Source organism: Orbicella faveolata, unplaced genomic scaffold, assembly GCF_042242905.1.
Source record: "Orbicella faveolata isolate gen_17 unplaced genomic scaffold, um_ofav_v1 contig_47, whole genome shotgun sequence".
Taxonomy (NCBI): domain Eukaryota; kingdom Metazoa; phylum Cnidaria; class Anthozoa; order Scleractinia; family Merulinidae; genus Orbicella; species Orbicella faveolata.
In genome coordinates, this window is record NW_028301577.1 from 8,424,917 (window position 1) to 8,450,812 (window position 25,896).

The 25,896-nt window shown below is 38.5% G+C and overlaps 2 protein-coding genes and 1 pseudogene across 2 annotated transcripts; 2 read left to right on the forward strand and 1 right to left on the reverse strand.

The window, feature by feature from the left end:
* Positions 1-703: 703 nt before the first annotated feature.
* On the forward strand, positions 704-11,478 carry LOC110066132 (branched-chain alpha-ketoacid dehydrogenase kinase-like). Its single transcript, XM_020773329.2, has 10 exons — positions 704-1,169; positions 1,376-1,444; positions 3,732-3,842; positions 5,876-5,923; positions 6,349-6,468; positions 7,820-7,915; positions 8,852-8,925; positions 9,695-9,823; positions 10,354-10,443; positions 11,152-11,478. Exons 1-10 carry the CDS (start codon positions 999-1,001, stop codon positions 11,468-11,470), a joined length of 1,227 nt encoding a protein of 408 aa, XP_020628988.2. The 5' UTR covers positions 704-998; the 3' UTR covers positions 11,471-11,478.
* A 2,210-nt stretch (positions 11,479-13,688) lies between these two features.
* On the reverse strand, positions 13,689-14,735 carry LOC149097018 (uncharacterized; annotated as a pseudogene).
* A 2,741-nt stretch (positions 14,736-17,476) lies between these two features.
* LOC110066173 (uncharacterized) lies at positions 17,477-23,194 on the forward strand. Its single transcript, XM_020773378.2, has 3 exons — positions 17,477-17,975; positions 20,621-20,920; positions 21,615-23,194. The coding sequence occupies exons 1-3, from the start codon at positions 17,847-17,849 to the stop codon at positions 22,023-22,025; spliced, it is 840 nt and encodes a 279-aa protein (XP_020629037.2). The 5' UTR covers positions 17,477-17,846; the 3' UTR covers positions 22,026-23,194.
* The last annotated feature ends 2,702 nt before the right edge of the window (positions 23,195-25,896 follow it).

The window sequence follows — 25,896 nt, forward strand, 5'->3', positions numbered from 1 at the left end:
AGATTTTGTTTGGTCAAATGTCCCATCCGCAAATCTTTGCAAAGCAGAATTGTTTTTCGTTTCTGGCGAAATGGGGCGGGGAAGGGGGTTGCTTGCTAAGTGGCAATTTGTCTCGCGTCTTTCTCCTTCCTACGATTCAGCTGCAGCTCAGTTGTTCCCCCTCCCCTACCACCACTTCGGCTTTAACTTTTCTTCAGATCTGTCCAATGTGATTGCTCTATTAATTAAATGCTCCTTACTGTTTCCATAGCTGGGAAATTTAGCAAAGGCTCGAGTGTCAGTTAGATTTCGAATTCTTCCAAACGTCGTCAAATTGAACGAGTAAAATAACTGTCAAAAACACTTACGTGACTACTATTCACTTCCTGTTTGTAACGCGTCCAGGCCTGTTCATAATTTTCGGCCGGAAGTTAGAAAGGAACCTATGCTCTATCCATTTCTCGTCTATGGGTCAAAATAATCTGCGACCAGGCTTTCTTTTGTTTCGCCCCAGCAAAAAATGAACGACAGATTGCAGATTGTGGTTAAAATAATTTGTGGTTTTGGCTTCTGCTTATTAGAGCATTTGGTAGGGTCACGCTAAACACGTGCACTTCACATGAGCAAACCAATACATTGCCTTTCAGTTGCGTCAATATGATTGGCTAACGCAGTTGGCCATAGCGCGCGGACATGTTCCCGGCGTGAAATAAGACGACTTTTCAGGACACGCATATAGAAATGCGAAAATGTAGGCGACTGATGGTTTTTGTCTGCCTCTCTTGAATTTGTAAGACTTTAGCCGGACGGTTTAATACCTGCATCGGTGAAGAATGGATAAATAACGTTTTATTCTGTTCGCGATCGTTCAGAGGATTCGTCTTGGCCTTGGCGGCATCTCTCACCGGTTGGGCTGTTTGTTTTCACAGGCTTACAAGTAACCCGCCTGCCCATTAGACTGTTTTCAATCGGTGTAGTCTTTTAGCTTTCTACCACTACCAAGAGATCTTTTCTTGGCCATGAGTCGTTTATTTACGAGGACATTCATCGGATCGTGGAGGTTTCCAAACCGTCGCTTGATTTGCCTGAGCAGTGTGACGCAAATAAGGTGCAACACTTCCCTATTTGGCTCTCAAACACAAGCATGGTCATACGTGAAACAACAGACCCTGGACGAAGCTTCCTCTAAGGTTTGTTTAATTTTTAACTTGCTGTAAAAATGTTTCCAGTAAACCCACCCTAGTTTAGTATTGTACATCTTCTATTGTAGCTCTCTCATCGATTGTTTTTGTCAAAGATAAGCTTATAATTTTGGAATGAACTGATGCTTTCGCTGAGAAGATGTTTCTGTGGCTTTGTTGACACTTGATATGTTCTCAAAATTTTTGTCTTGTAGCCTTCGATTCGGCTAACGCCTTTCCAAATGCTATGGGCCGGCAGATTTAAAGATGGAACCCATTTACTGGTAAGAGAGAATTCCCGTAGACAGATATAGAAATTACAAACGCAAACAATACGCTTGGTTTCGTTTTAATTTAGTTCAGTCGCAACTACATTTATCAATTTGCTGTAGACCGTGGCGTCTACATCGACTGTAGCAAGTTTCACCTTTGCATTACACCTTGATCTCTAGATATTAAAAAATAATTGCTTTTGCAAAGGGTGATTAGTTTTATTTGGCGTGACGAGAGTTCTATTTTTGTCATAGACAGTGTTCTCCCTTATTTTCAGCACAACAGGTTTTTTACAATAACTGTCTAATTTCTTGCATGCTGATTGGCTCATTTTTATCATCAATAAGAGTGCAGACAGATAAAATTTTAATTTATGCAAGCTTTCAAGTTCAACTCTCAGCTGTTAAACTGTCAACTTTTAAACCAATGAGATTTTATGGACTTTTTTAAGTAGCCAATGAAAAAGTGAGAAAAGCTATCAACAATGTTCATGTCATTTTGAATAGAACTCACTTATCTTTGTTTACAGCAAGTTTGCGGCGTTTTTTCCCCTCATTTATTCCCAGCATTTGACCATTTTGGGGTCTTGTTATTGTAAAAACAAATTGACATCAGTTTTTTTAGGCGTCTGTCCTCTTGTTGATGATAAATTTCGTCATAATATTGTCAAAGTTTATTGCGGAACCACTTTGACAATGTTATAACACAATTTATCATCAGTAAGAGGACAGACGCATAAAAAACTGATGTCAATTTGTTTAATAGAGCTTTTCAAACCGGTAGCACGATCAGGTGAATCGCAACCACGTGTACATGGAATATAAATCTTTAACATTCTTCTTAACTGAAACGCCGTCCTTAAATTGCATATGCAGTAAAAATAGTTAATTTTTAAATATTTATAAAATAGTTACACACAATTCCAAAGTTTTAGACTTTTAAGCATTGGCTGGGAAGGCGAGGGGGGCTGCAGCACCCCCAGGTACGGAAATTATGTGATTTTTCGGGTGAAATGCTAAATTATTCGGGCAACGACACTTGAGAGAAAACATTACAAAATAATGCTGTTGGCATGATTTCCAAAACTCTTAAATAAAGTTTCCAGTTAGTTACTTTTAATTTTTTTAGAACTTTTTCTTTTAATAAGTCTTAGATTTTACTTGGATTGAGACTGTTGACAGATTGAGTATGCAAGCTTTCAATATAATTATTTTTGTAATTATCGCTTTTTCATTGGATGTGGGAATTGTGAACATTTTTGTTTTGAGCATTTGAGTGCATTTGCATCCTGATTTCAACACACCCGCATTCGGGCATTGTGTAAATTTTTCGGGCAAGAAGGTCACTGGCCCCCCAAGTCCGAAGGTGCCCGTACGCCTATGCTTTTAAGCCCTGGCCAAAAGGTCTCGCAAGTAGTTGCAAGTAGCCGCGAGTTGAACTTGTGTAGAGACTTGCAAGTACATGCAAGTGGCAAAAAAAACATCAAAGGCTAGGGGCTACATACATATCCTGTATTTCATTGGCTAATAGGTTACTGTAACAACAAAAAGGCATCACTCATCTTGCGTTGACTTGGGTTGGGTGGCCAAACGGTGAGAAACTTGCATTGACTTCTGTAAAACTTTGATCTTGACCAAAGTGAGTGCAAGTCATCGCAAGTCAACGCAAGTGCACGCAAGGCCAGGCCAAACAGACTTGCAAGTAGACCCAAGTTCTCAACTTGTGTCCACTTGTGAGTCCCTTAAGGGTGGAAATTGACAACTTTACAAGCATTCAAAACTATATATTTTGCCCCTAAAAATGTTCAGGGGAATTTAAAACTTATTGAAAACGCTACTGACTTTTTTGCTCAAAAAAAGTTTTCCAATGACTTTTTTAATTTCGAATTTGTTATAAATACAAAAAATTAGTAATTGGACGTCGTGTTGTATAATTCAGGGAATAATCGTACTCATTATGTCAAATTGACGTAGAACTATGGGCTTGTCCGATTTTGACATTACTCACCTGAAAGATCGAACGTTTGTGGGTAATAAGTTGTTTGTTACATCGCTTTTTGGTTTGTGCAGACCTGTAACAGTCAGAACATGGGTTATATCGGCTACAAATACGAGCCATATGATAAAAACACATTTCTGATACCTTGGCACATTGTCATGCCAGGCTACGCTATAATTCTGTTTGGCTATAACACTTGTAGCTTTCCCTTTTCACAACATTATAAAAAGAGTAAAAATTAATAATATTCATTGTGTGCATTCGTAGTTGATTGTCTTTAATATCTCCTTTGCATTTCAGAAAAGTGCCCAGTTTCTTCAAAAGGAATTGCCCATACGTATAGCTCGTCGAGTTGTTGATTTTCAGAAACTTCCGCACATTGCACTGTGCAATCCAGTAATTCATGATGTGGTGAGTGAACTCTGTACATTACTTTCATATAATTATGATACGCAATTTTATATTTTGATGCTTTCACAAACCACAGGATGCATTTGCTATTTGCACTTTATTGCTCATTTTCAATTGGTATTCTTGTACAACTGATGATGGATGTTGTTTCATTGGAAACATGTCTTGTTATTTAATATAAGATGTCATTGTGAATTTCAAATTCATTGTACATGTGTGGCTTGTGAAAGCATTATCATACTTTATACTACTATTAGAAGCCTTGGTAATTTTTTTTTTACCATAAATTATACCAGTCCAAAGTCCAAGGGACTGAAAGAAGGGCAGGTGTTCTATCAAATATGTAGAATAAAAGTAAATAGGAATGAACCTTTTTACTGATGTCTGACACAATATCAATTTTGTTTCTTATTTTTTATATAAACAAAAAAACACCTGAACTGGTCAATTCATCTTGCCAAATTTAGTTGCAAATACATATATTCAAAGTTTCTGTACATTGCTTTCATAGGATATATATAATTTTATATTTTGCCAGACATGTAAATTACACCAGAGTCTAAAGTCCAAGAGACTGAAAGAAGGGCAGGATTTTTTTATCAAATTAATTGAATTTAAAGTGAATAGGAATACACCCTTTTACCCATGCTACACAATATCAACTATGTTTCTTATTTTTTTATCTAAGCAAGAAACCACCTCAATCTATAGATCAGTTTATCGCACCAAATTTAGTGAATACATACATTGTACATGTATGCAAAGTTTCATAAGACAGGCCTTCTCATAACGTGACGGTGCAATTTTGCACAATCGACCTCAAATTGTATCTGATTGCACCATTCATGAAAAATTGCTCATTTTAAAAAATAAACCATTAGTTAATGCTTTATCTGGAAAAATGCCGCATCTACACATTGTTTCAAGATGATTTGCCTTTGAAAAAGTCTCGAAAACCTCCTACAACCTTTGATTTTGTAAACAATCAAAGTGTAAGTTGTTTCTTGGATGTCCAAGGACTGGAGCTAGTTTTCAGTCGCAAAGAAATGCCTATTGGTGCAACGCAAACAATCCCTTTCTTTGCTTGGGCCAATCAAAATTGCCTGTATATATCGACAACATATGATCCAAGTGATTTTTATTTCGACAGCAAAATGTAGTTTCTTTTGTATAATTCGAAATAAACGTCCCTTGTGGGTAATTTTAATCGCCTGCTTATTCTTTGACTGAAAAGACTAAATCACACTTTCTGCCAAACTTAATTGTGAAAAAGTAAGCAAGAAAATATCTCTTCCACATGGATAATAGGATGAAGAATGCAACATTGTGATCAATCATCTTTGGAAGTCCCTGGTGAACAAGCACTTTGCATTGAGTCTTTTTGTTGCAATTTATGCATTGATGTTTAATTTTGTTCCTTTATGATCAATTTGTCTTTGGAGCAGCCCAAACGTGGTTTTCTTCTCATGAAACCTATTAAAATATGCTTAAGATAGCTCAGGAAAAAATCACATAATTTGCATAATTTAATGCATAATAACCTGTTCCTATCTCATAATCTGCCCCAAAAATTTCGCATAATTTCTGGTTTTAATCACACCCTATCAGAATAGCTGATAAGAATCCTTTGTAACCTCATAAAAAGGAAACTTGCCTCCCAGCATAAATTTCTTTGTTAAAATTGGCAGGTTTGGGGTATTACGCAACTTTGCTCATGTGATAAATTGGGTGGTTTGGCTTTATGTTTGTTTGCATGAAAAAAGATCAAAGTGTGACATCAGTAAAAAGATCCACTGGTGGCTGCATATCCCATGGAGAAGCTCCTCATCCAATGCTTCTATATCAAACTAAAATTTAGAAGTGTTTGGTTTTCTGGAGGAAGGAAAACTGGAAAAATCAGGGATCTTTAAACTTCATTCATGTCTGGCTAAAATTATTTTTGCATCATCATTTTTGTTTAAAACCACTGTGTTTTTATAACTACTGGCTTTGTTTTGTCTTTTATTTTATTTTGTATTTTTTGTATTTTGTAGTATGAGTTATACCTTAGGGCCTTCAGTTTGGTGTACAAATTTCCAAAGGTATGTCTTAAAAACTAACTTCTTAAATGTGTAGATACTTATATGTATACCTGTAGAAGCGACGGTTTTTGTAACCTTTGTAGGAATATTGGCAAGGTGTTACTATCTGACAGTACTTTAACCGAAATATTCCAGAATCTCCTATCATAATTCAAACCTACATGTATGACCAATTTGACACTGTATCACTGAGGTATAGTCAGCTAGTGGGAGATGGGTGGTGGTTCATACTTTTATGCTCTATCCATATGCATACATGTACGTAGTGAGCATGGATGTAATGCAGATATCCTGCTTTATCAGTTAAATAAAGTAGGTGTATCCAAGATTGCACTGTAGCCTCTGAAAATACAGTACTTGTAGTCTATAAAACATTTTCGCTTGGATAGTTGAATTGTAATAGTTTGCTCTACTGTATTTTACAGGTGGAAACTCTTGAAGGAGAGGAAAGATACAATCGAACAATCAGACAGCTCTTGGACGATCATCAAAGTGTCGTGACTCATCTGGCTGAGGGATTCCATGAATGTCAGAAGAACGTACCGGTTAGTCAATATCATCATCATTGACCATTCCTTCTACATGACAATGATATGGGGAATGGGCTAGAATAATTTCCAAGTTGTCTTTTGCCTCTGTTTAAAATTGGTCTTATGAAAATGCATTCTGCCTGCAGGTTCATTTTCATGCAAATCAAACTCATTTTCATATGAAAGGTTTTTCTTGAGGACTCGTTTTAAAACAGAAGCACAAAGTAGCTCAGAAATGGCCTATTCGGCTACAACAAAGCATCTTCCAACTGCTCTGTCTGCTGCTGCTAACAGCTGCCATGTCTGCCAAGATATTTCAACCCATCTCCGTCTGGAACATCCTCCAGGTTTCTGGTGGATAGCCCCTTCTCCTTCTGCCTTTTGGCACTTACAGCTGTATTGTAATGTGGGGGTGTGCATGATGGTCCATTCCAACCACATGACACAACCACATCTGACTCCTTATCCTGCTGTTCTTTTGACTTCCTTGTTTGTCGTCATATCACAGTGGAATTTTTGTTTACCACCATGCAGATACATGTATGTTGTAAGAGTTTGCAAAACAATTGGCAGGTTGCCTAGAAATTACATAATGTTGTCTATGGTTGTGTGGAAAACCTGAATAGCAAATGGCCAATTAAGACTAGTGGAGGTCACAAATGGTGCAGAGGTGATAAATAGTCTGACACAAATGGTGGCAATTTGTCGCTAGCCACTGTTGAGTCAGTAATATTGAGGCCACCAACGTACTATGGGATAACTGGAGTGCTGCTCAGGCTAAATGTACAGTAGTACTTAACCCATGCTAACCTTGACTAGTTGCCACTAATCATGACTACATGTATTCCACGTTGTACCATTGATGTAGCTGTTCACACTATTTGTCACTATTCACACCTATTCACTTTCCTTGTACAACATCAAAAGAGAGGCAAGATGTTTTGTTTCTAATTTTATATGCATAATAAGTCGACCTAGAGATCATTAATGCAGTGAAATTTGAATTTTGTATTGAGTTTCATTTCAAATACTAGATTCTTCATTTGAGGGGTGGAACTTTGAAGGGAAGGATGAAAACAATCTTGGCAATTATCAGGTGGGGATCTAGGATAAATGGTGACGATGTCTGAAACAACCAGCGTTGAATGCACAGGCTTCTAGAGGGGTCTTGGGGCAATACTCTCACAGGAAATGTTTTGGATTTTAACTCTGTCAAGTCCCCTTTATTGGGTTTCTGTGTCATTCTGAAAAATCTGACCGATTCCTGTAAAACAGTGGAGACCAATATGGATCCGCACCTGGTAATCCCATTGAAATGTAAACGTATAGATGCGAGTTTGAGTTATGAGTATTTTTGTTTTCGCAGTATGAAATTATAGATGCTTTTCTTAATCGTACATTGACATCCCGACTTGGAATCCGCATGTTGGCTGAACATCACCTCGCTCTGAGCATTGATAAGGTAAACTGGTGGAAATCTTTTGGAATTGCATCCATTAAACTATCAACTAGTAGGTGTTAAGGATAAACAGAAAACCTTAAAAAGTGTGGAACAGTCTATTACATCCATTACAAACAATGTGACAAACTTAAAGTAGAATATGTTGGCAAAACTTCTAGTGTATTAGAAACTAAAGTGAAGGAACATCTGTCAAGGAATTTGTCAGCTGTTCATGAACATTGCTAGCTCACGGAACATTCAGTGGGTTCTAGCAAAACAAAAGTTCTTGCCACGGAAAGCAACATGTTCAAACGTCACATAAGGGAGACAATTGAGATCTGATTATGAAAGCCCTCTTTGAACAGAGACAATGGCTTTGAATTAGCCAACATCTGTGACACCATTTTAGCCCCTTCAAGACCATAATGAACATCATATAACGCTTCTTCACACTTATTGTGGCTGGTGAAGTTTGCTGGAACTGAATGAAATATTCCACTTTTAATAACATTTTTAATTGCACTCTGAGAACAGGAATTTTTTCTTTTATATTTTATTCATGATTCCAGAGTAGCAACACAATATTTTTTATTCTAAAATTGCTGATATGTTAGTTGCAATATTTTACAGTTCTTTATGTTGTCCTCCAGGTAATTTACCATTCCTACATATGTCATAAAATAATTTCCATGCATTTTTAACAATCTTGACAAAATAGCTGGTGGTGTTATATTGAGTAAGCAGACATTAGAGAGTTTTCACGTGATCAGTATTTACAGCAGAAGCCATTCTAAGCTTAAGAGACAACTTACATGTAGTTTGTATATGACCATTTCCAATGTCCAGGAAAATCTCAGCTCTTGATTTAATTTAGAAAATTATCCTGGTCAAAGTAAACATGTCCTCTCTATTAATCAAACTTGAATGCCAAATAACTATTTTCATTTTCATTTACAGCCAAACTACATTGGGATTATTTGTACTCACCTTAACCTTAGACAAATTGTTGAGAGATCTGCTGATTTTGCCAGGTAAAATTAATTTGTAACTGTCATTTTCTTTGTTAATTTCTGTGGTGACGCTATCACTGCCCGATGTCTATGTCTTTTGGGTCAATGGGCAAGTATTTCTTTTTGCGCTGGCATATACATGTACTTTGCCTTGGCACTCTACAGAAGTTGCAAATTTTGAATTTCAGTGCTGGCTTTCCAAAAAAAAACAAACAAACAAACAATACAGGGCTTATGACCATTTCCATGAAAACAATCTGCATAGCAAAATCCTGACTAAGAAAGAATCAATCACAATGCTTGGATTTACCTTAAGACTACCTTACCATATAGTAATACTAAGTTAATATTAGGTACTTTTGTATCTTTTTCTCCTCATCAGTAGAAAGAAAACTGGTAGGAGTGAGACTCTGCGGAAGTAGTATATTTAACAAATAGATTGCATGTTGCTTGGCATCTGTTCAGTAACAGATCACAGAGGACATCAAAATGTGGTCAACACAAAAGTGGCACACGAGGCAATAGCCAAGTGTGTCACTGATGTTCTTACTACGATATGACCTCTTCTGTGATCTGTTACAGAACAGATACATGGTAACAATTGGAATCTACTTGTTTTTTTATAATAAAGAAACACAAAGAATGCTAATGACATCATCTATGTGTCTGTCCTCCAATCGTAAAGTGAGAATAATTTAACTTATTATTTAATACCCTATGGTTAAGTGGCAGAATACTATGGTAATTATTGTAGTAGGCATCTTCAAAGGAGTTAATTTCTCTTTTTCAGGCAAGTCTGTGAACACACATATGGTGTAGCTCCAGGCCTTATTGTTAATGGCCACACAAAAGCAGTCTTCCCTTACATTCCTGCGCCATTGGAGTACATTCTCCAGGAACTTCTGAAAAATGCCATGAGGTAAATTAATGAATCTTTGACTTCTAAAGACATTTTCCCAACCTTGTCCATTCAGGTGCATGAAACATTGCTTTCTACCACTCTCTCATGACCGAGTGGAAAGAGTAAAATGGAAAGATCCAGTAAACCCCATATATAAGAACAAGTGGAATTAGAACATCAGGCTGAAAGACTTGGCCAATAAAGTACCATATAATTAAGAACCAATTCAGCCTGATAGATAAAACATGTTCTTATATGAAAAGAAAGAGGATGACTGAATAAGAAACCACTCATATTAAAGTACTATGGTATTTAAAATTTATTTTTTAGTGTATTTCTAAGTAATTTAACATTGTATGTTAATGACATCTTTAGTAATGTATGAAGAGTAGTATTTCTGAAACAAATTTTAAGAACATTTTCAGGCTGATATTGCACTAAGCACCTGGTAAATAAGAACTTGATCAGCCTGAACTCCGAAATCATAGGTTCTTATTTGTGATATGTGGTTGTTTGCTGTATTCTCATTCAAAATTTTTTCATTTCAGAGCCAGTGTGGAACACCACCTTGACACGCCTCTCGAGGTGCCAAATATTGTCGTCACCTTGTGCAGTAATGACACAGAATTCTTTGTCAGGTAACAACAACTATAGTGGACTACATCTTCTTACACAACAAACTCACATGCACTCAGTCACTCAACCTTGCCTAGTCTTTGCAGCACATAAGGCAAATGAACACCAGCTAGTTTTTTTTTTTTTGAAAAATGAAAAAAGGCACAAAAAAAATATATTTCCAGAGTTTATGAAATGACGTCTTTATGAACTTCAGCTAAATGAAGAAAGTGAGCAAAACTTTTATTTTGTAACACGAAACTCGGGTTTCACCTTGACCTTTGTCCATATTTTAATCCATTAACCATCCCTACCATCGTTACATTAACATTAATTTTTATCCTTACGTCCTAAACTGTTATTAAGTACTGTATTTCACATTCAAACCATCGTTGAATGTTGGTTTCCTAATTTTTCTTGGTTTTTGAGCTTTTGGAAGTCATGTTCGTGAATTTTTCAAGCTTGTCTTTTGTAATCCGTGTCAGTCATCTCCATCCTCAACCATCTTTGTTCTTTTATAGCTTATTATTTTCTCTTTGGTGTTTTTCGATCTTTGTAGACTATTATTTTCAGGTTTCCTTTAATTTAAAGGTAATTTTGTGGAGGGACAAAATAACTGAAAATATCGCGACTGAGCTCCTTGAAAAACAGATGACACTGTTCCTTAAACTAGAAACTTTTTTTCTGTGTGAATACAAATGAGTAATTTTTTTTAATGCTTTTCATCGCAGGGTGTCTGATCGTGGAGGAGGCATTCCTGAATCCAAGCTCCAGGACATCTTTAAGTATTCATTTACCACCATGGGAGACCGTAGCACTATAAGACCCTCGGACAGTGAAAATATGTTTTCCGAAATGTGCGCTGGGCACCCAAACAATTCGCCCAGCGGGGGTCCCATGGCAGGCTGGGGCTTTGGCCTTCCTACGTCACGGGCGTATGCCACGTACCTCGGAGGGTCCCTTCAGCTGCACTCCATGGAGGGCCTGGGTACGGACGTGTATTTGCGACTGAGGCACATTGATGGGAAGAAAGAGAGCTTTCGAATTTGATATCAGAAGTTCAGTGAATGTGATTTGATCCAAGGGAGTCGGCTGTTACTGCTTCAAAGGGGCTGTGTTTCAGTTAAAAATTAGTTTTGCAAAGCTAAGAAATTTCTTTTCCAAAAAAAAAAAACCTAAAGCAGATTATTATAATATAAACCAATTGGGATGGTTGTATATCGGGAAGATTAGAAATAATTACAGTCTGTCAATTTAATTGTTTGACAGTCAGAATAGTTTGTTAACTTTTAACTGTTAGGATCCTAGTGTGTGACCATTCAAATGAAAAGCTACTGAGCAGTACTTTCGTGGTGCTGCTCATGTTTTAACATTGTACAAATTAGAATTTGGGAATTTTTTTAAATTTTGAACCCATTGTGTCACCCTTTGGAGTGAAAGGGTTCAGTTCTGTCCGTTTCGGGAAATAGAATTGTGATGTTGATTGTAAGGCTACTGTTAAACGTCTTGATCTGTCTCTGGCTCTCGCAAATCGTGGTTGATAATTTAAAAAAAGTTGTAACTTGTAACTCCTTCAGTTTTGAAGAAGGACTTAGCTAACTGAGGGAAATAAGTACCGGGTTATTTTTAATAATTATACAAAAGTACGTATTCGCAGTTTGGGGAACAAAACCGTTGTCAAAGCATCCGAGCAGTTTTCTTTTCTTATTGTTCAATCAGAAGCGAGAGTTGTCACGTGGCTTTGTGTTACGTCATGTTGCTTAGCAACACCTGCTGAAAATGTGTTTTTTTTTAGGGGGGGAGGGGGCGAGGACTTCCTTCGGGTATTTGAAGGTGGTGGGGGTCACCAGAACAAGCGAAGAAACTAAATTGGAAACAACAGTATAGTAAGTAAAGCAAAGGTTTAATTTCACGAGATTGACACTTTAGGGGTAAACAGACTTGCCACTGATAAACTCGTCGCCCTCAATGAACAAAATGTTTCACTTTTGCCATAGACCCTCTGGACGTAGTGGGCCGGCAGTTGATAATACTAATAACAAAGTTAAAATATGAAATAAAAATAATAAGGTGATTTTATTTTGATAAAAACGAAATCAAGGTCAGTAAATATTGAAGTTCCTGCTCAAAGATACTTGAAATTATTTTGTCCCAAACGGAAGGAACTACGTTTTGAAAAGTGCAAACAATGCTAAACCATTTAGCCATATATGCTGATCGTTATTTTTAAAAGTTTGTTGATTTCTCGCCTAATGCAAATAGTAACCTGAGGAAAACTTATATTGGACACATGATAATTCGTAACCGATAGTGGAAAGTATTGCAAATTGTAATGTTAATCAATTTTTAAAGACTATTTAATCGTCTGGCTTAAGTGAGTAATTATTTAATTCCAAGAAAATTAGGTAAAAGGTTAAGCGAGCCCCATACTAATAGTTATATTTTAAGCTCAAATGGAAAGTTAAACTACAGTTTACTCTTAATTTATTAACTAAAAGAATTGAGACACTATTAATTAAAGATAATTTTCAATAATTTTATGTACGATGTGTAATGTTTCGAGAAGTGTCATTCAAGCGACATGCGCGTGATAGTCACGTGAAGTACTTGACGGTCAAGAAAGATATGTCCGGCGTCCGTGACCAATGTCAGGTTGTCTTAATACCATCCTAGGCCCTAGGCGTCCTCGACTCTAACGTCGCCCATGGCAAGAGAGATTAGGGTACAAACCTCTTTTTAAGGCTAAGAGAAGTTCTTCTTGGTTGCTTTCCCACGCACTGTCCTCGTTGCTATAAATTACAGAGATCCGAAAAAGAAATAAAAGTGAAGAAGAAACAGGGCACCAATGCGCGATATGTTTGTTATGCAGAGGGAGTTGTTCCCATGCCCCCTCCCGCACCAAGCCGAAACGAACCATCCTAAATATATTTGACTACGAGCACTCTGGTTTTGTTCGTAAATTCCCCCGCGCCATTTAAACAATGAAATTTATGTAAAGAAGGAAAAGAAACTTTCTTTTTCCGTCTTTCCACGTCAGCGCTTCTCGCTGCTTAATCGTTCTTCTTTTGCTTCGCATTTATGTACATTTATATTTATGTATTCGCGTTCCACGCTAGTAATAGAAAGAGACTGACTACTCGCAGTTTAAAATAAACTAATAAATTGCGCGACGACATAGCATTTCATCATTTTTAAGGGCGTGTCTGTTTCATTTAAATTCTTATACATGGTGTTGATTAATGAATTAAACAGCCGCTTAACCACTCCCTTAAAATTCATTTATACCGTTTCGCTGAACAGAGTTCTGGGAACTTAGCTTAAACAAATGCCTTAAAACCTGGGTTTCTGTAACAGTGGACATAACAAAACTATTAGCTGGAGATCAGATATATTGGGTAGAGTTTCCATAGCTGTTTTTAATTTTGCTGGCCAAGCTTGGGCCAACATTAACAAAAAAAAATCTGATCGGCGATGTCATCATTAGCAGGTCTATCAGTCTTGTTATTCCTTACTATTCTTTGAGGTGTGGTATGTCCCTTTGCCTTCCTCTTAATTAAATTACCAATTATCTTCGATGTAGCCTTCAAGTTATTTTCACACAAGTCAAATTTTTTACAGAAGTAGGCTTTCTTATTAATGTTTTTGAGATGGTTTAATCTATTTGCAGTGAATAGTTTTTAAATTCACCAATTTTGACTGGGTCTTTAGATAGGTAGTGGGCCTTGTACATAGCATGTTTAGTTTTAATGGATTTCAGTATTCCCATTGAGATCCAAGGTTTTTGTGATTGCTTTTGTTTGCTTCTAGACGCTTGTTTTAGGCGTGCATGCTTATTTACAATTGATTTAAGTGTATCAATAGTTCTATCTGTTGCTTCATGCAAATTATTACTTTGACCAAAGATGACATCCCAATCAACAACACGGATATCCTGAAGATATGTTTCAGGGTTAAACTTGCTGTAGTCTCTGAAGTAAAATTGCCCATTTTGTTTTTTAAGTGATGTTTCAACTGTGCAGAAAATTGGTAAATGATCTATAACCCCAGAGATCGGCCTATTAACTTTATCGGTATAGATATGATGACTAGTGATTCTAGTAGGTTTTGTTATTCGTGGTAATAGATTATGGGAGCAAAGCATGTCAGGGTATCTACCTGTTTGCAGGTGTGTGTGATGTTTTAAAACATCAATATTCATATCCCCCAATATATATACTTCATATTTGTTCATATTTAATTGTTCAAGGAATTCGTCAAGTATCATTGTAAATTCATCCACATTTGTAGATGGGTGCTTATAAATGCAGCCAATCATAATACCGTAAAAATTCTCGAATTAGCGCCCGGGACGCTTATTTCAAATTTAGGAGAAGACGAGGGGCGCTTAATCGAGGGGCGCTTATTTAATTTATCCCAAATCGTGGCCTGACATGATCATTTTGTATGACATCATCTGCGCTTAAACAACAACCTAAGCTGCTTAATGACATAACAAGCTGATCCTAAAGTTGAAATCGCGGCACCGTTATTACTTAACGTGTTCAACGTGTTTGCTTAACGAGTTCACAAACTGAAACAATGTACAAATCTACATGACGAAAACTATACATCCTTTGTTGTCTCGTTACTCGTCCACAGAATGGGAGGTGGGGAAGAGGAGGGGGGTGCTTTTTCGAGGGGGGGGGGGCGCTTATTTTAAATTTCGGCCGATAGGAGGGGCGCTTGTTCGAGGATTTACGGTATACTTCTTATTATTACAAGGGTCAATTTCAGCCCAATATGACTCAACTGATTTTAGATCTATTTTCAGTTCAGGCCTGGGAATAGTTTTAGGAGTATCTTTAGTATAAATAACTGTGCCTCCTGCAAGGGTTGGTGAACCAGCATGAAAAAATTGTAATTGGGTAGGTCTAATTGGTACACGATCCCTATTTTTCCTAACGAGAGGTTTTTGGGTTTTACGTGTCCGGCTTTGGCGCATGTAGGACGTTACTTGATGTATCTGTTATCCACTTTGTTGCAAGCTTACTGTCACAATTAAAACATATCTTGGGCCTGGCTGACCAACGCGCCTATGCCTCTACCTTTGAGTGTGTTCGGTGTGTCTACTACTACTTCTACTTAGCTTCTTTGTGCCTCGTGGCACATAAGGCCTCCACAGAATGCCTCCAATTTTCTCTGTTGGCTGCAGCAGCTCTTGCCTCATCCCATGTACGCCATCCTGCGCTGTTCCTCTCTCTCTCAACTGTTCTTCGCCAGGTGGTCTTAGGCCTTCCTCTCTTCCTTTTTCCTTCAGGTGTCCATGATAGGGCTATGTTGGTATGGCTGTTTCTGTTTTGTCGTAGGACATGCCCTATCATCTTCCATCTTCTCCTCTTAACCTCTTCACTAAGGAACTTCGTCTCTGCCTTCTCAAGGAGCTCTCTAGTGGTAACGTGATCATGCCAATTTATTTTGAAGAAGAAATCGCGAAGAAATCGCGATCACTGAACCAACAATTGGCCAGGTAAAAGTAGCAATTGAGCGTTTAAAGAATGGGGTGTTCGGTGTGTAGTGAAGGCAAAATAGGACCCATTAGGTAGCGATAGATCATCCTCCCTTGATAGTGAAAATATGACTAACGAACGCGAGGATAGAAATGGTTCGGACAATGGACAACTCTAATTTGAAAACGTGCGGTATTGAGAAAACATTTCCTGCTCTTTTAGAATCAATAATACTTCTTTAAAACTGAACTTTGGGCCCCGTCCACATTACGCTGGAGGAATTTGAAAACGGAGGTTTCACTCTACGCCGGAGGAATTTAAAAACGCAACTATCACCGTTCATTTTGGAGCAGTGTGTTTGAGGAAAACTCTGTCAGTGAAATCACATGACCATCGTGACGCCATCATTTCCTAAAAGCCGTCCACAAGAAAACGAAAAGCCGGCGTTTTCAAATTCCTCCGGTTTGAAGAGCGCTTTCGAAAAGCTGCGTTTTCATATTAGTGTGGACGGTAAGCCTAACCGAAGAAAACTGCGTTTTCAAATTCCTCCGGCGTAGTGTGGATGGGGCGATACTCTTTACGTTTATAATGATATCTTCAGTTAATGACAGCCACGGTTCTCAGTTCTGACCGTTTTCGATTTGGCCTTCCACCTTGTAGAAAAGAGCTGTTAAATTTTAAAGGAGTTTTCGCGCTGAAAGAACTTTCTCGAATACAGTGATCACCCGAAATAGCAGTCAAGCGAAATTTTGTCATTCTGAAAGCGACATCATTAACTATTCCATCTTTCAGTCAAACTCACATTAATTTTTTTTTTATCATCCTGCTAATCAGAACTTTCCCTTTTCAGGTTTATGTCTTAGCTGAAAAATCTTCTCCCTTCTTTTATCTTTTGTTCAATCTATTCAAAAGAACCAAAAGTAAAGAAACTTTTTGCGGCATCCTGCCAAATATATGGCGTAAATAAATGTTTCAAATTGGAAATCCCTCAAAATCTTCTTCCTGTTTCTTACTTCTTCCGGTCCTCTTTACACCTACTGCAAGCTGTTTTCGCTGTTGTTGAACCTTTGTAACAATTAGGTCCATTAGCTTCCTTTTCAGTCAGTAGAAGGTTACTAATATCTTATCCAAACGACAAAGTCTGCTTATTAACCACTTTGCTAAAAACATATATTGTTTTCTTTGAAGGCTACGAAACTCAGATGCCTGGTCTCTTATCTCTTTGCAGACCCCTCGATATCCGGTTCCTTGTCAGCTTTCGACGACCAATTTTCGCGATTACTCAACGTTTATGATACGAAATGATATGACGTAAAATATTAGCTGCCTTATCATTGGGGTGTAGCTATCAGTAAAGCTAGAAGCAATAAGCGCCAAAACCAACTGATAAGAAATTAAATATTGTTCTTTATTCTCATACTCTCGAAATGTCTTTCAAAAATTTTGACATGCAGATATCGATTCATAACACACAAAGCGCTGAATGGTTGAATTTTGCGGCTCCATTGTCTAACATAATTGAAGAGAAAAGTTCTTTTGTCATACGAAGCCGAAAGTGTTTTGGAAGCGATAGCTAAATTGCAATTCAGCACTTGAAAATTTCATGATACCGGCTGGCCTTTGATGAAACATTCCACATTTTTCCGTTGAGAAAGTTTGGGACGTTCCAGACAAAGGCCAAGACCTCTAGTGAGCCATAAATAACAATTTACGCCTACTTGCGCTGACGTAACAACAAATGTTTGAGTTCAATTGAATGACAATTAAGTTCGGTTCCGCCAAACAAAAGAGAATTTTGCACGTCATTAGAGTGCGAAAACTCGACTATCAACAGATGTGACGGTGGACAAGGAAAGCTTTCCCTGTTTCAGTTTTCGCTGGCCGACTTCTCGACATTCCTACTCCAGAAACGAGCACGCGCATCCAGTGTATTGTTCGCCATGGCATTCTCTCCTAGCGGAGACTTCTTCAGCCCCGGGGATCAAACCAGATTCGAGAATATGATGAAATTGTTGTTATTCCTGGAAGCAGAACTTCAGCTCAAGGAGGAGATTATAGATTTGTTGCTGGTTTGTATTGTACAGTTTTGATAGCATTTTTATCGTGTTTATTGAAAAGCAGCCAAAGTACACAATCGAATATGCGGTTTGATTGAGTTCGCATTGAAAACCTTTCTCTGTTGGTATCACGATGCTCAAGCCATGATATTCTAATGTTATATTATCATGGACATGCTGCATGGACGGAAATCAGAATTTCATTTATTCTTTCTTGAATAGAAGAAGTCTGACCGCAATTGATCGCCTTCTCCGAAGTGACTCCACTCGCCTTTCACGCGGTGTCTCGTCACGTAAGCTTATTTCAACAAGTCGTAGCATGATCGCTTCTCATAGACGAACGAATTTATGTAAACTTCGCGAAATCACACAACCCGATGCATTCATAATTTATTTATTAACTCTGTCTTGAATGTACTCGCCGCGGAAAGCAGCGAAATTTAGATCTGATCATTCGACATCGACTTGAAAATCTTGATTGGATCAATCGCCAGTGAGTCGAAAATATCGAGGAGGGTTGGTATCTTAATTGTAGTCTTGCGATAGTGGTTTATTCGATTTGTTATTTTTTTCACCAGCGCGGGAAGCCGCACGCAAGTTGTTCGCATCTGACGACAAATGCTTACTTACTGTTATGGACTCGGACAAATACGTGTTCCCTGGGTGGTCAATAATTACGGATGTTCGCCTGGAAGTTCCCTTTAACAAGATTTGGGAACATTAGTTTTCCGTTCAAGATAGCGAAAACATTCATGTATAAAAATACCACGCTATATTAAAACGCAATCAATATTCGATGAAGGAAACGTAGACAATGTTGGGCATACTTTTTGTTCCTACTTCAGTTAGACCGCGAGCAGATAATGACTTGTGATCTTCAATTCAGGAAAACCGTAAAAACTTTGATCAGTGTATCGCTCTGCGTTTAGAATTCCACAGATTTTAAGGTTTCCAAAAAAAATATTTGTCTCTCTAAAAGAGGAACGCGCTCTAGATATCGCCTTGAATTGCCATTATATTGGAGAGTATTCGAAATTATTTCAACGATATTATTAGTCGACCCGATGTGTCATCAAAGCGTTCTCGACTAAAGGTCATTATTTTGCCTTCATCTCTCTCTGTTTTATTCCACGTGAAAAGATAACTGTGTCACAAATTTCGAACTAAACAACACACGAAAAGCCTTATTTGCCGGTCACAAAAAAATTACTGAAACAAAAGATTTTAAAACCACTCTTTGATCCCCGTTGATTCTTTAAAATTGTACACATATTTTGACCCCAAGGACGTCTGTGGCGGCACGGTTTTGCTATTTCCTTTTTGTTCCAGACAAGTGGACTTTTGATCTTCATCAAATCAAGAAAATGACGTTTTGAATACTTTGAGTTATTCGGACAGCAGGGGGGTTTGGAAAAAATAAAACACGCATCACGTGCTGGACCGGTGTGTTTTCCAACATAACTAGCGTGTGATCAAATCGATTTCTTGTTGTTTTCAGAATGCAAAGAACCCGCTTGTCATCTCATGCGAGAAGAGACTGTGCTACCTTAAATAAAATCTGCGTTGGTTTCACTCGAGTGCGTTTGGTGATCCTTTCAACCGTGAATCACTTAGGAGTCATTCAGCTACGTTTAGACCCATTTGTTGCTGTCTTTTTTGAATACAATTCTTATTGATTGATTGATTCACGGCTTTAGAGTTAATCCGTTTTTGTCTGAAGACTTCAAGCGTTCTGTTTTTTATTGAATCGTACTGATCGCTTGGATGCGTTCGCCATCTGTCTAATCAAGCAAAGGTTATATGCTAAAACGTTTTTTATTTATTCAGCTTAAGTGGGTATTTAAGATATTTTCGTTTCATTATTGAAGTATGGCTAACGATTGGAAATGTGAATAATGTCAATCTCCATCAACTCACATGACAAACAGAGGACATCGACTTCTTGATTTAAAATTGGTCCGCACTGCGTACATGTGTGCTTCGCGTCCCACGGCGTTGATTAATTTTGACAGCTTTCTTTAGGGAAGGGGAGGGGAGAGTGCTCATTGGAAACGGGCCTCTTTATCCGTATAGGGTGCTGCTTTTATTTGTTAGTTCGTATAGTCTTTTTGGTTGGTAAGTTATTTTATCTGGAATGTTTTAAAGGCCGAACACAAATCATTGTGCTGTATGAATATTATCACTAGTTCCTACTGTACTATGGAAGGCGCGGTGGCCTCGTGGTTAGTGCGCTCGTTCCCGGAGAGAGCGGTCCGGGTTCGAGCCCTGGCTGGGGACATTGTGTTGTGTTCTTGGGCAAGACACTTAACTCTCACAGTGCCCCTCTCCACCCAGGAGTATAAATGGGTACCGGCGAATTGTTGGGGAAACCTAACAAATTGCGGGGGAGTGACCTGCGATGGACTAGCATCCCGTCCAGGGGGGATAGAAATACTCCTAGTCGCTTCATGCTACAGAAACCGGGATAAGCTCCGGCAGCTATGAGCCATTCGGCTCCAAGGCTTCACACTTTCTTTTGTACTGAGTTTAGGTTAGTTTTGAATTAAAGAAGGAAGTTTACATTGCAAACGAGTTTAAAACATGCACCGAAGACAGGAGTCTCGGCCAAGGATATCTTTAATGGCAAATTTATCGACTATTTGTCCCTTGATCTCCAGGAAGACGAAAAAAATCAGGATATTCTCAATGAAAAACTGGGTCAGCTAAACCGTAAAGAACAACACGACCCGGTCCTAGCCCTGGGGCGAGACAACGTCTACGAGGAGGAACTATGGGAAGAACATTTCGAAGCGTGGGAGTCTGGTAAGGACGCCTCGTTTGATCACGTGGTTAAGAGCAATGCCAGTCAGCTGTGCGCAGTCGCTGCCATGAGGACAATAGAAATGGCGCAAGCGCAGCACCGGAAGTACATTAAGACTTACAGATCCCTTGAGAAAACTGGGAAGAGTTACAAGAAGGTAAGTACTCGGGAGACCCTGAATGACAGTCGGGTTGTTTCGTTCAGGCGTTGAGTTCCATTTCGTTTTGCCAATTCAATTCTCGCTTTCTTAAAGCTGTCACATTCACAAGGTTACGCATTCACAAGGTTAGACTGAGTTTTGTCTGTTTAGTGGGAAGAAGAAACAAAACTACTTCGTGCAGTGTAGCATTCTGACGAAAAATGTTCCGACTCTCAATAATGGACAGTTCTCTCCATAAGACGCGCCTGCAGGGAATCATGGTAGTTGCATTCATCAAAACAAATGTCCAGTCCAAGATAAAGAATACAACTACCATGATTCCCTGCGGGCATATCTCATAGAGGAAATTGGCCATTAGGTAATCACTCAACGAAAAGAGCTGTAGGGATGTTACAGTTCACCTTTGTAACTATCTTACAACCCACTTTCATTTTTATATTAACGAAATTTGCAGAATGCGGGTTTTCTAGATACTACTGATGATGTTCCTCGAAGTGCAAGTCATCATGAAACGACGGAACTGTAATCCGGTGCCACTGCGGTTACGCTGTCTGCAACTCTTGGTTTTCGCGGTACTTAAGCTTAATTTCAGATACCACTAAGAAGTTAACATATGCATCTTGAAATGTTATCCAAATCGTCTAAAACAGCAAAGCACTAACGTATTGTTGTTGGATAACATTTCTTGCAGTTGAAGCAGCAGTTGACTGCTAAAGAACCCAGGGTCGCGGCACAGGAAGCGAATCGGGAGACTGGATCCGAGTGGGAAATTCGGCAACTTGAAATGAAGATCGGAGAATTGCATCTCCAGATCGACTCCGAACGACAGCGAAACGAAGATTTGGAACGAAAAGTCGAAGAACTGAGCACAACGATCAACAAGGAACGAAGAAAGTGTAGAAAGATCATCGAGACGCTTGCTAATGAAGTGGAAAGGCTCACTAATTTAGTGAAAGCACAGGGACGCAATGGACATCATTTGAATGGGTTGAAAATGAACCACGATAGACAGGAAAACAACAAAATGCCAACATCGAATAATCATATGAAGACGTTTCCTATATCCAACAATGGCGAGATGAAACAGTTCTGCGTGTTATAGAAGAAATCCCTGTAGATAGATATAAAGAGCGTCCTGCAAACTGGAGCTTTGTACAAACAATTTTCTTCGCACATCATTTACCTCAAACTTCATCGAGTACGTTTTGTAAAGTGACTGTCACACGGGCACAGAAAACCCATTGAACTTCATATTTATGTTGTACAGGATTGTTGTGACTGAAAGCATTCAATTCATCGAAGGTTTGCTGTTTCTGTAACCATTTTTTCAGAGTGATATTATTCATTATGAAGAGACAAAGTTTTAAAAATGATGTACAAGCTTATAACAACCGGTTTGAAGAACGGAAGCCATTGTTATCTTGTTGTGATCAGTGAACTGACCTTACCGGTAGACTGCTTATAATATATTTGATGGTTTGATCTGAATACCGACTCAAAACATAATCCACTCACGCCCCGTCCACACTACGCCGGAGAAATTTGAAAACGGAGTTTCCACTCTGAAAACGCATCAAATGTTCTCCGTCCACACCACTACGCTGGAGAAATTTTGAAAACACAACAATCACCGGTCATTTTGGATTTATGTTTCAGGAAAACTCGAGCAGGGAAATCGCATGGTTATCGTGATTTCACTCTTTTCGAAAAGCCCCGTTTTCAAAATGTTTTCAGTCCACGCTAAAACGCAAAGCCGGTGTTCAAATTCCTCCGGTTTGAAGAGCCTTTCGAAAAGCTCTGTTTTCGTAACGGATTAGTGTGGACGGTAGGCCTAACCGTAGAAATTAAGCTGCGTTTTCAAATTTCTTTGAAAAGGTGTAGATGGGGCCTCAGTGAGAATAGTAGTAGAATTTGTATGAGCAAGTTTGGAAGTAAACAGTTTATCCACTATTCTAACAAAACACTTGAGAATATTTTGAACAATTTGCCTCTTAACAACCCAGTGGCCAAAAAACTGCCGGAAAGCAACGCGTTCGACGCATTTTTACTTCAGAGCTGCCGACAGATCACAACAACCGAATATTACCGATTTGTATTCGTCGTATCGTCGAGTGGCACTCGGCTCCAGTCGTCTACAGTCGTGATAATCATTGCCAACAAACCATTGGTCGATGTTTGAATTCGGTCGCGTTTTTTAAAACGTTTGGAAAACGCGTCTCGTTTCGTGCAAACTTTTACGTGGTGAATAAAGTGAAACAGTTGTTGAAACTATACCGTTGTCTGAAGTCCCCTGTTTGGTTAACTTGTTAGTGTTTTTTTCAGTTTCCTTCTTTCACATTAAACAATAAAATTGTTTTAAATTTACCATTTTTGTTTAGGAATCTAATATCTGGCTCGATTATCCCTTGTTACTGTTAGAATCCATGTGCATCGGTCATTTAATGTGGTTTTCAGTTCAATCTTTCATTCTAGGAACCAAACTCTTGTGAGTAGCCTTCTAAACTGAAAGCTATCGAGTAATACAGCCGTTCGAATGAAAGCTATCAATCACTGTTCTTTTATGTGGAACTGGTATATTATACTTTATACCATGCCATAGAAAATACAGCCAATCAGAAGGCTGTTGTATATTCGACATTATTACATCCAACCCTCCCATCATGCGCCGCGGGGAAAGTCGCGTAAAGGGTCGTTTGTATGCCTAGAAAACACAAGTGACTCGTGGGATATTTCATGGTATACCACTCCAAAGCGTTGCATAACTAGTATGTACAATGTGGTTCAAGGTGGTGTGGTCAAGTCTTGACCTTTTAATGAAAGCTATCGAGCAATACTTCTATGTGGAGCTGTCTCTGAGTCTGTCAATATTCAAAGAAATGAAATCTGGGATAATTTGCCAAAATATAGGTACTTTTAAAAAGAAAAGGGCTAGGTTGTTTCGTCTTTCAAGTAGAGACATCACGGCCAAGCCCATCTAGGCGGGCTTATAATCGAAAGCGATATCCTTCAAAAGATAAATCTGAATATAAGCTCACGGCCTTATTTTCGTAGGGGTGGGCGAGAGAAAGACTTACCATCGGAACTTTACGGTATTTCTTCCAGTTCTTGACTGATTGCTTTACAGTTATTTTGATGCCCGCCCTGGGAGTTTAGTAGCCTGAATTTTAGTCTTCTATTGATTCCTAGACTCCCAAAAGGAGTGTTGGAATCAACTAGATGGCTGAAGTTAGACTGAGTCTAGCGCCACCTGCTTGCTTGGATTGTTTACTATGAATAACACGCTTATCACTCTTGGAGATTAAATGACCCCCTTAAATAACCCTTTTGGGTAAGACAACTTAACAAGTACTTTGATTGCGGTTTTGTACACGTTGTAAATCGGCAATTAATTACACGGAAAAGAAATTCCTGCTCTGGAAGTGTTCATTATTTCTAGCATTCATCGTACTCATTGTCTTCAATATGATTCTGTGAACGTCAAAAAAGTACAAATTATCCTATTTATGTCGAAGGCGTTGATTGGTCAACAGCCAAGCTCTGCGGGCGGCAGGTGGCGCGATAATTAAAACTAGAGTAATTCTGATTGGCTGGTGATGAAGAAGTCAAATTAGTGTACCTTTTTCAGCGATGTTTTGCTTATTATGTTCGTTTGAGAGTGTTTGATTACATTCTGTGCTTGAATTTCAAATGGAACGTAAAAGCGAAGGGCAAATTTTGGTGAATGAAATTATCTCTCAGCTAAAAACTAAGGAGGTAAGAATATTCGTTTCATTGAAAAGATTTCCCAAAACGTTTTCAAACAAATGCTAAAAAAGTGTTTATTAAAAGAGGCTTAGATTCGTTCGCTCATTACAAGTGCAAGCGTCTTAAGTTTAGCGTGAAGGTAATAGATACGTTCAAAAACCTTAAGTTGAACCACCAGTCTTCTTGTAAACAAGAATGTAGTTGAAATTTGTGCTGATTATTACAGTTTTGAAACAGTGATTTTCTTACTCAATTAGTGCCTATTTAGTGTTATTTTTTCAGTCGCCAGGTCAACAATTATATCTACAAGGGACTTCCTGAGAACAACTTCAACTAAAATGATCGACTTTTTGTTTCTTCTTGATTCGACCTGGATTTTTTGAACCTTTCTTGACATAACTACCTCACAACACCAAGTAGACACTAATTGAAAGAACTCCTTCATCGACAAGATAGAAATATCGCTATGAATTATTTACACGTCGTCCTATTGTGAAGTCTTTGATCTGAACCACTTTTATTTGGATAACAATCTGATGTACTTGTTACAACATGACGTCAAGATTTTGCGTCGGTATTACTAAAGAAGTCCAACTCTTTCTTTTAAGGTCGAAAAGCAAACGAGAGAAATGAGAAAGAGAATACGCGAGATTGTTGTTGTTGTTGTTGTTGTTGTTGTTGTTGTTAAAACATTCCATATTGATTTTTGTCTATCCACACTGAAAGAAAAGAAAGTTAGATGCGAAAACTTGTTTGGTTGTACAACGGGGTCTCCCGTTTCCCATTTTAACCGTTCAGTGCAACTCCTTGCATCCTGTTGTTGTTGCTGTTGTTATTGTTGTCGTTACTGCTGCTGCTGCTATCGTTGTTGTGGCTGGGAAGAGCAGTCAATTCCACGAGCACTTTCGATCATGGCTCAGTTAAACACGTGTTTAAAATGCCATACTTGTAGGAGTTCACAGCTAGAGGAGCACACAGTCCCATTGGCTCTCGTCCAACCAGCGGTCGCGATGGTGCCAGTCCTTCCTCTCTTGCCCAGGTACAACCGAGAGAGAAGATAAAGGCGACGTTCGTGTTCCCATTGGCTGAGATATACCAATGTCCCGTATGCAAAGACGTGCTCCGATACCCCGTGCAGTTTGAAGAGTGCGGTCACAGAGTTTGTTCGTCATGTTTTCCTTCGCTGCTGAGGTGAGGTTATTTCACGTTTGTAATTCTCTTTGCTGACC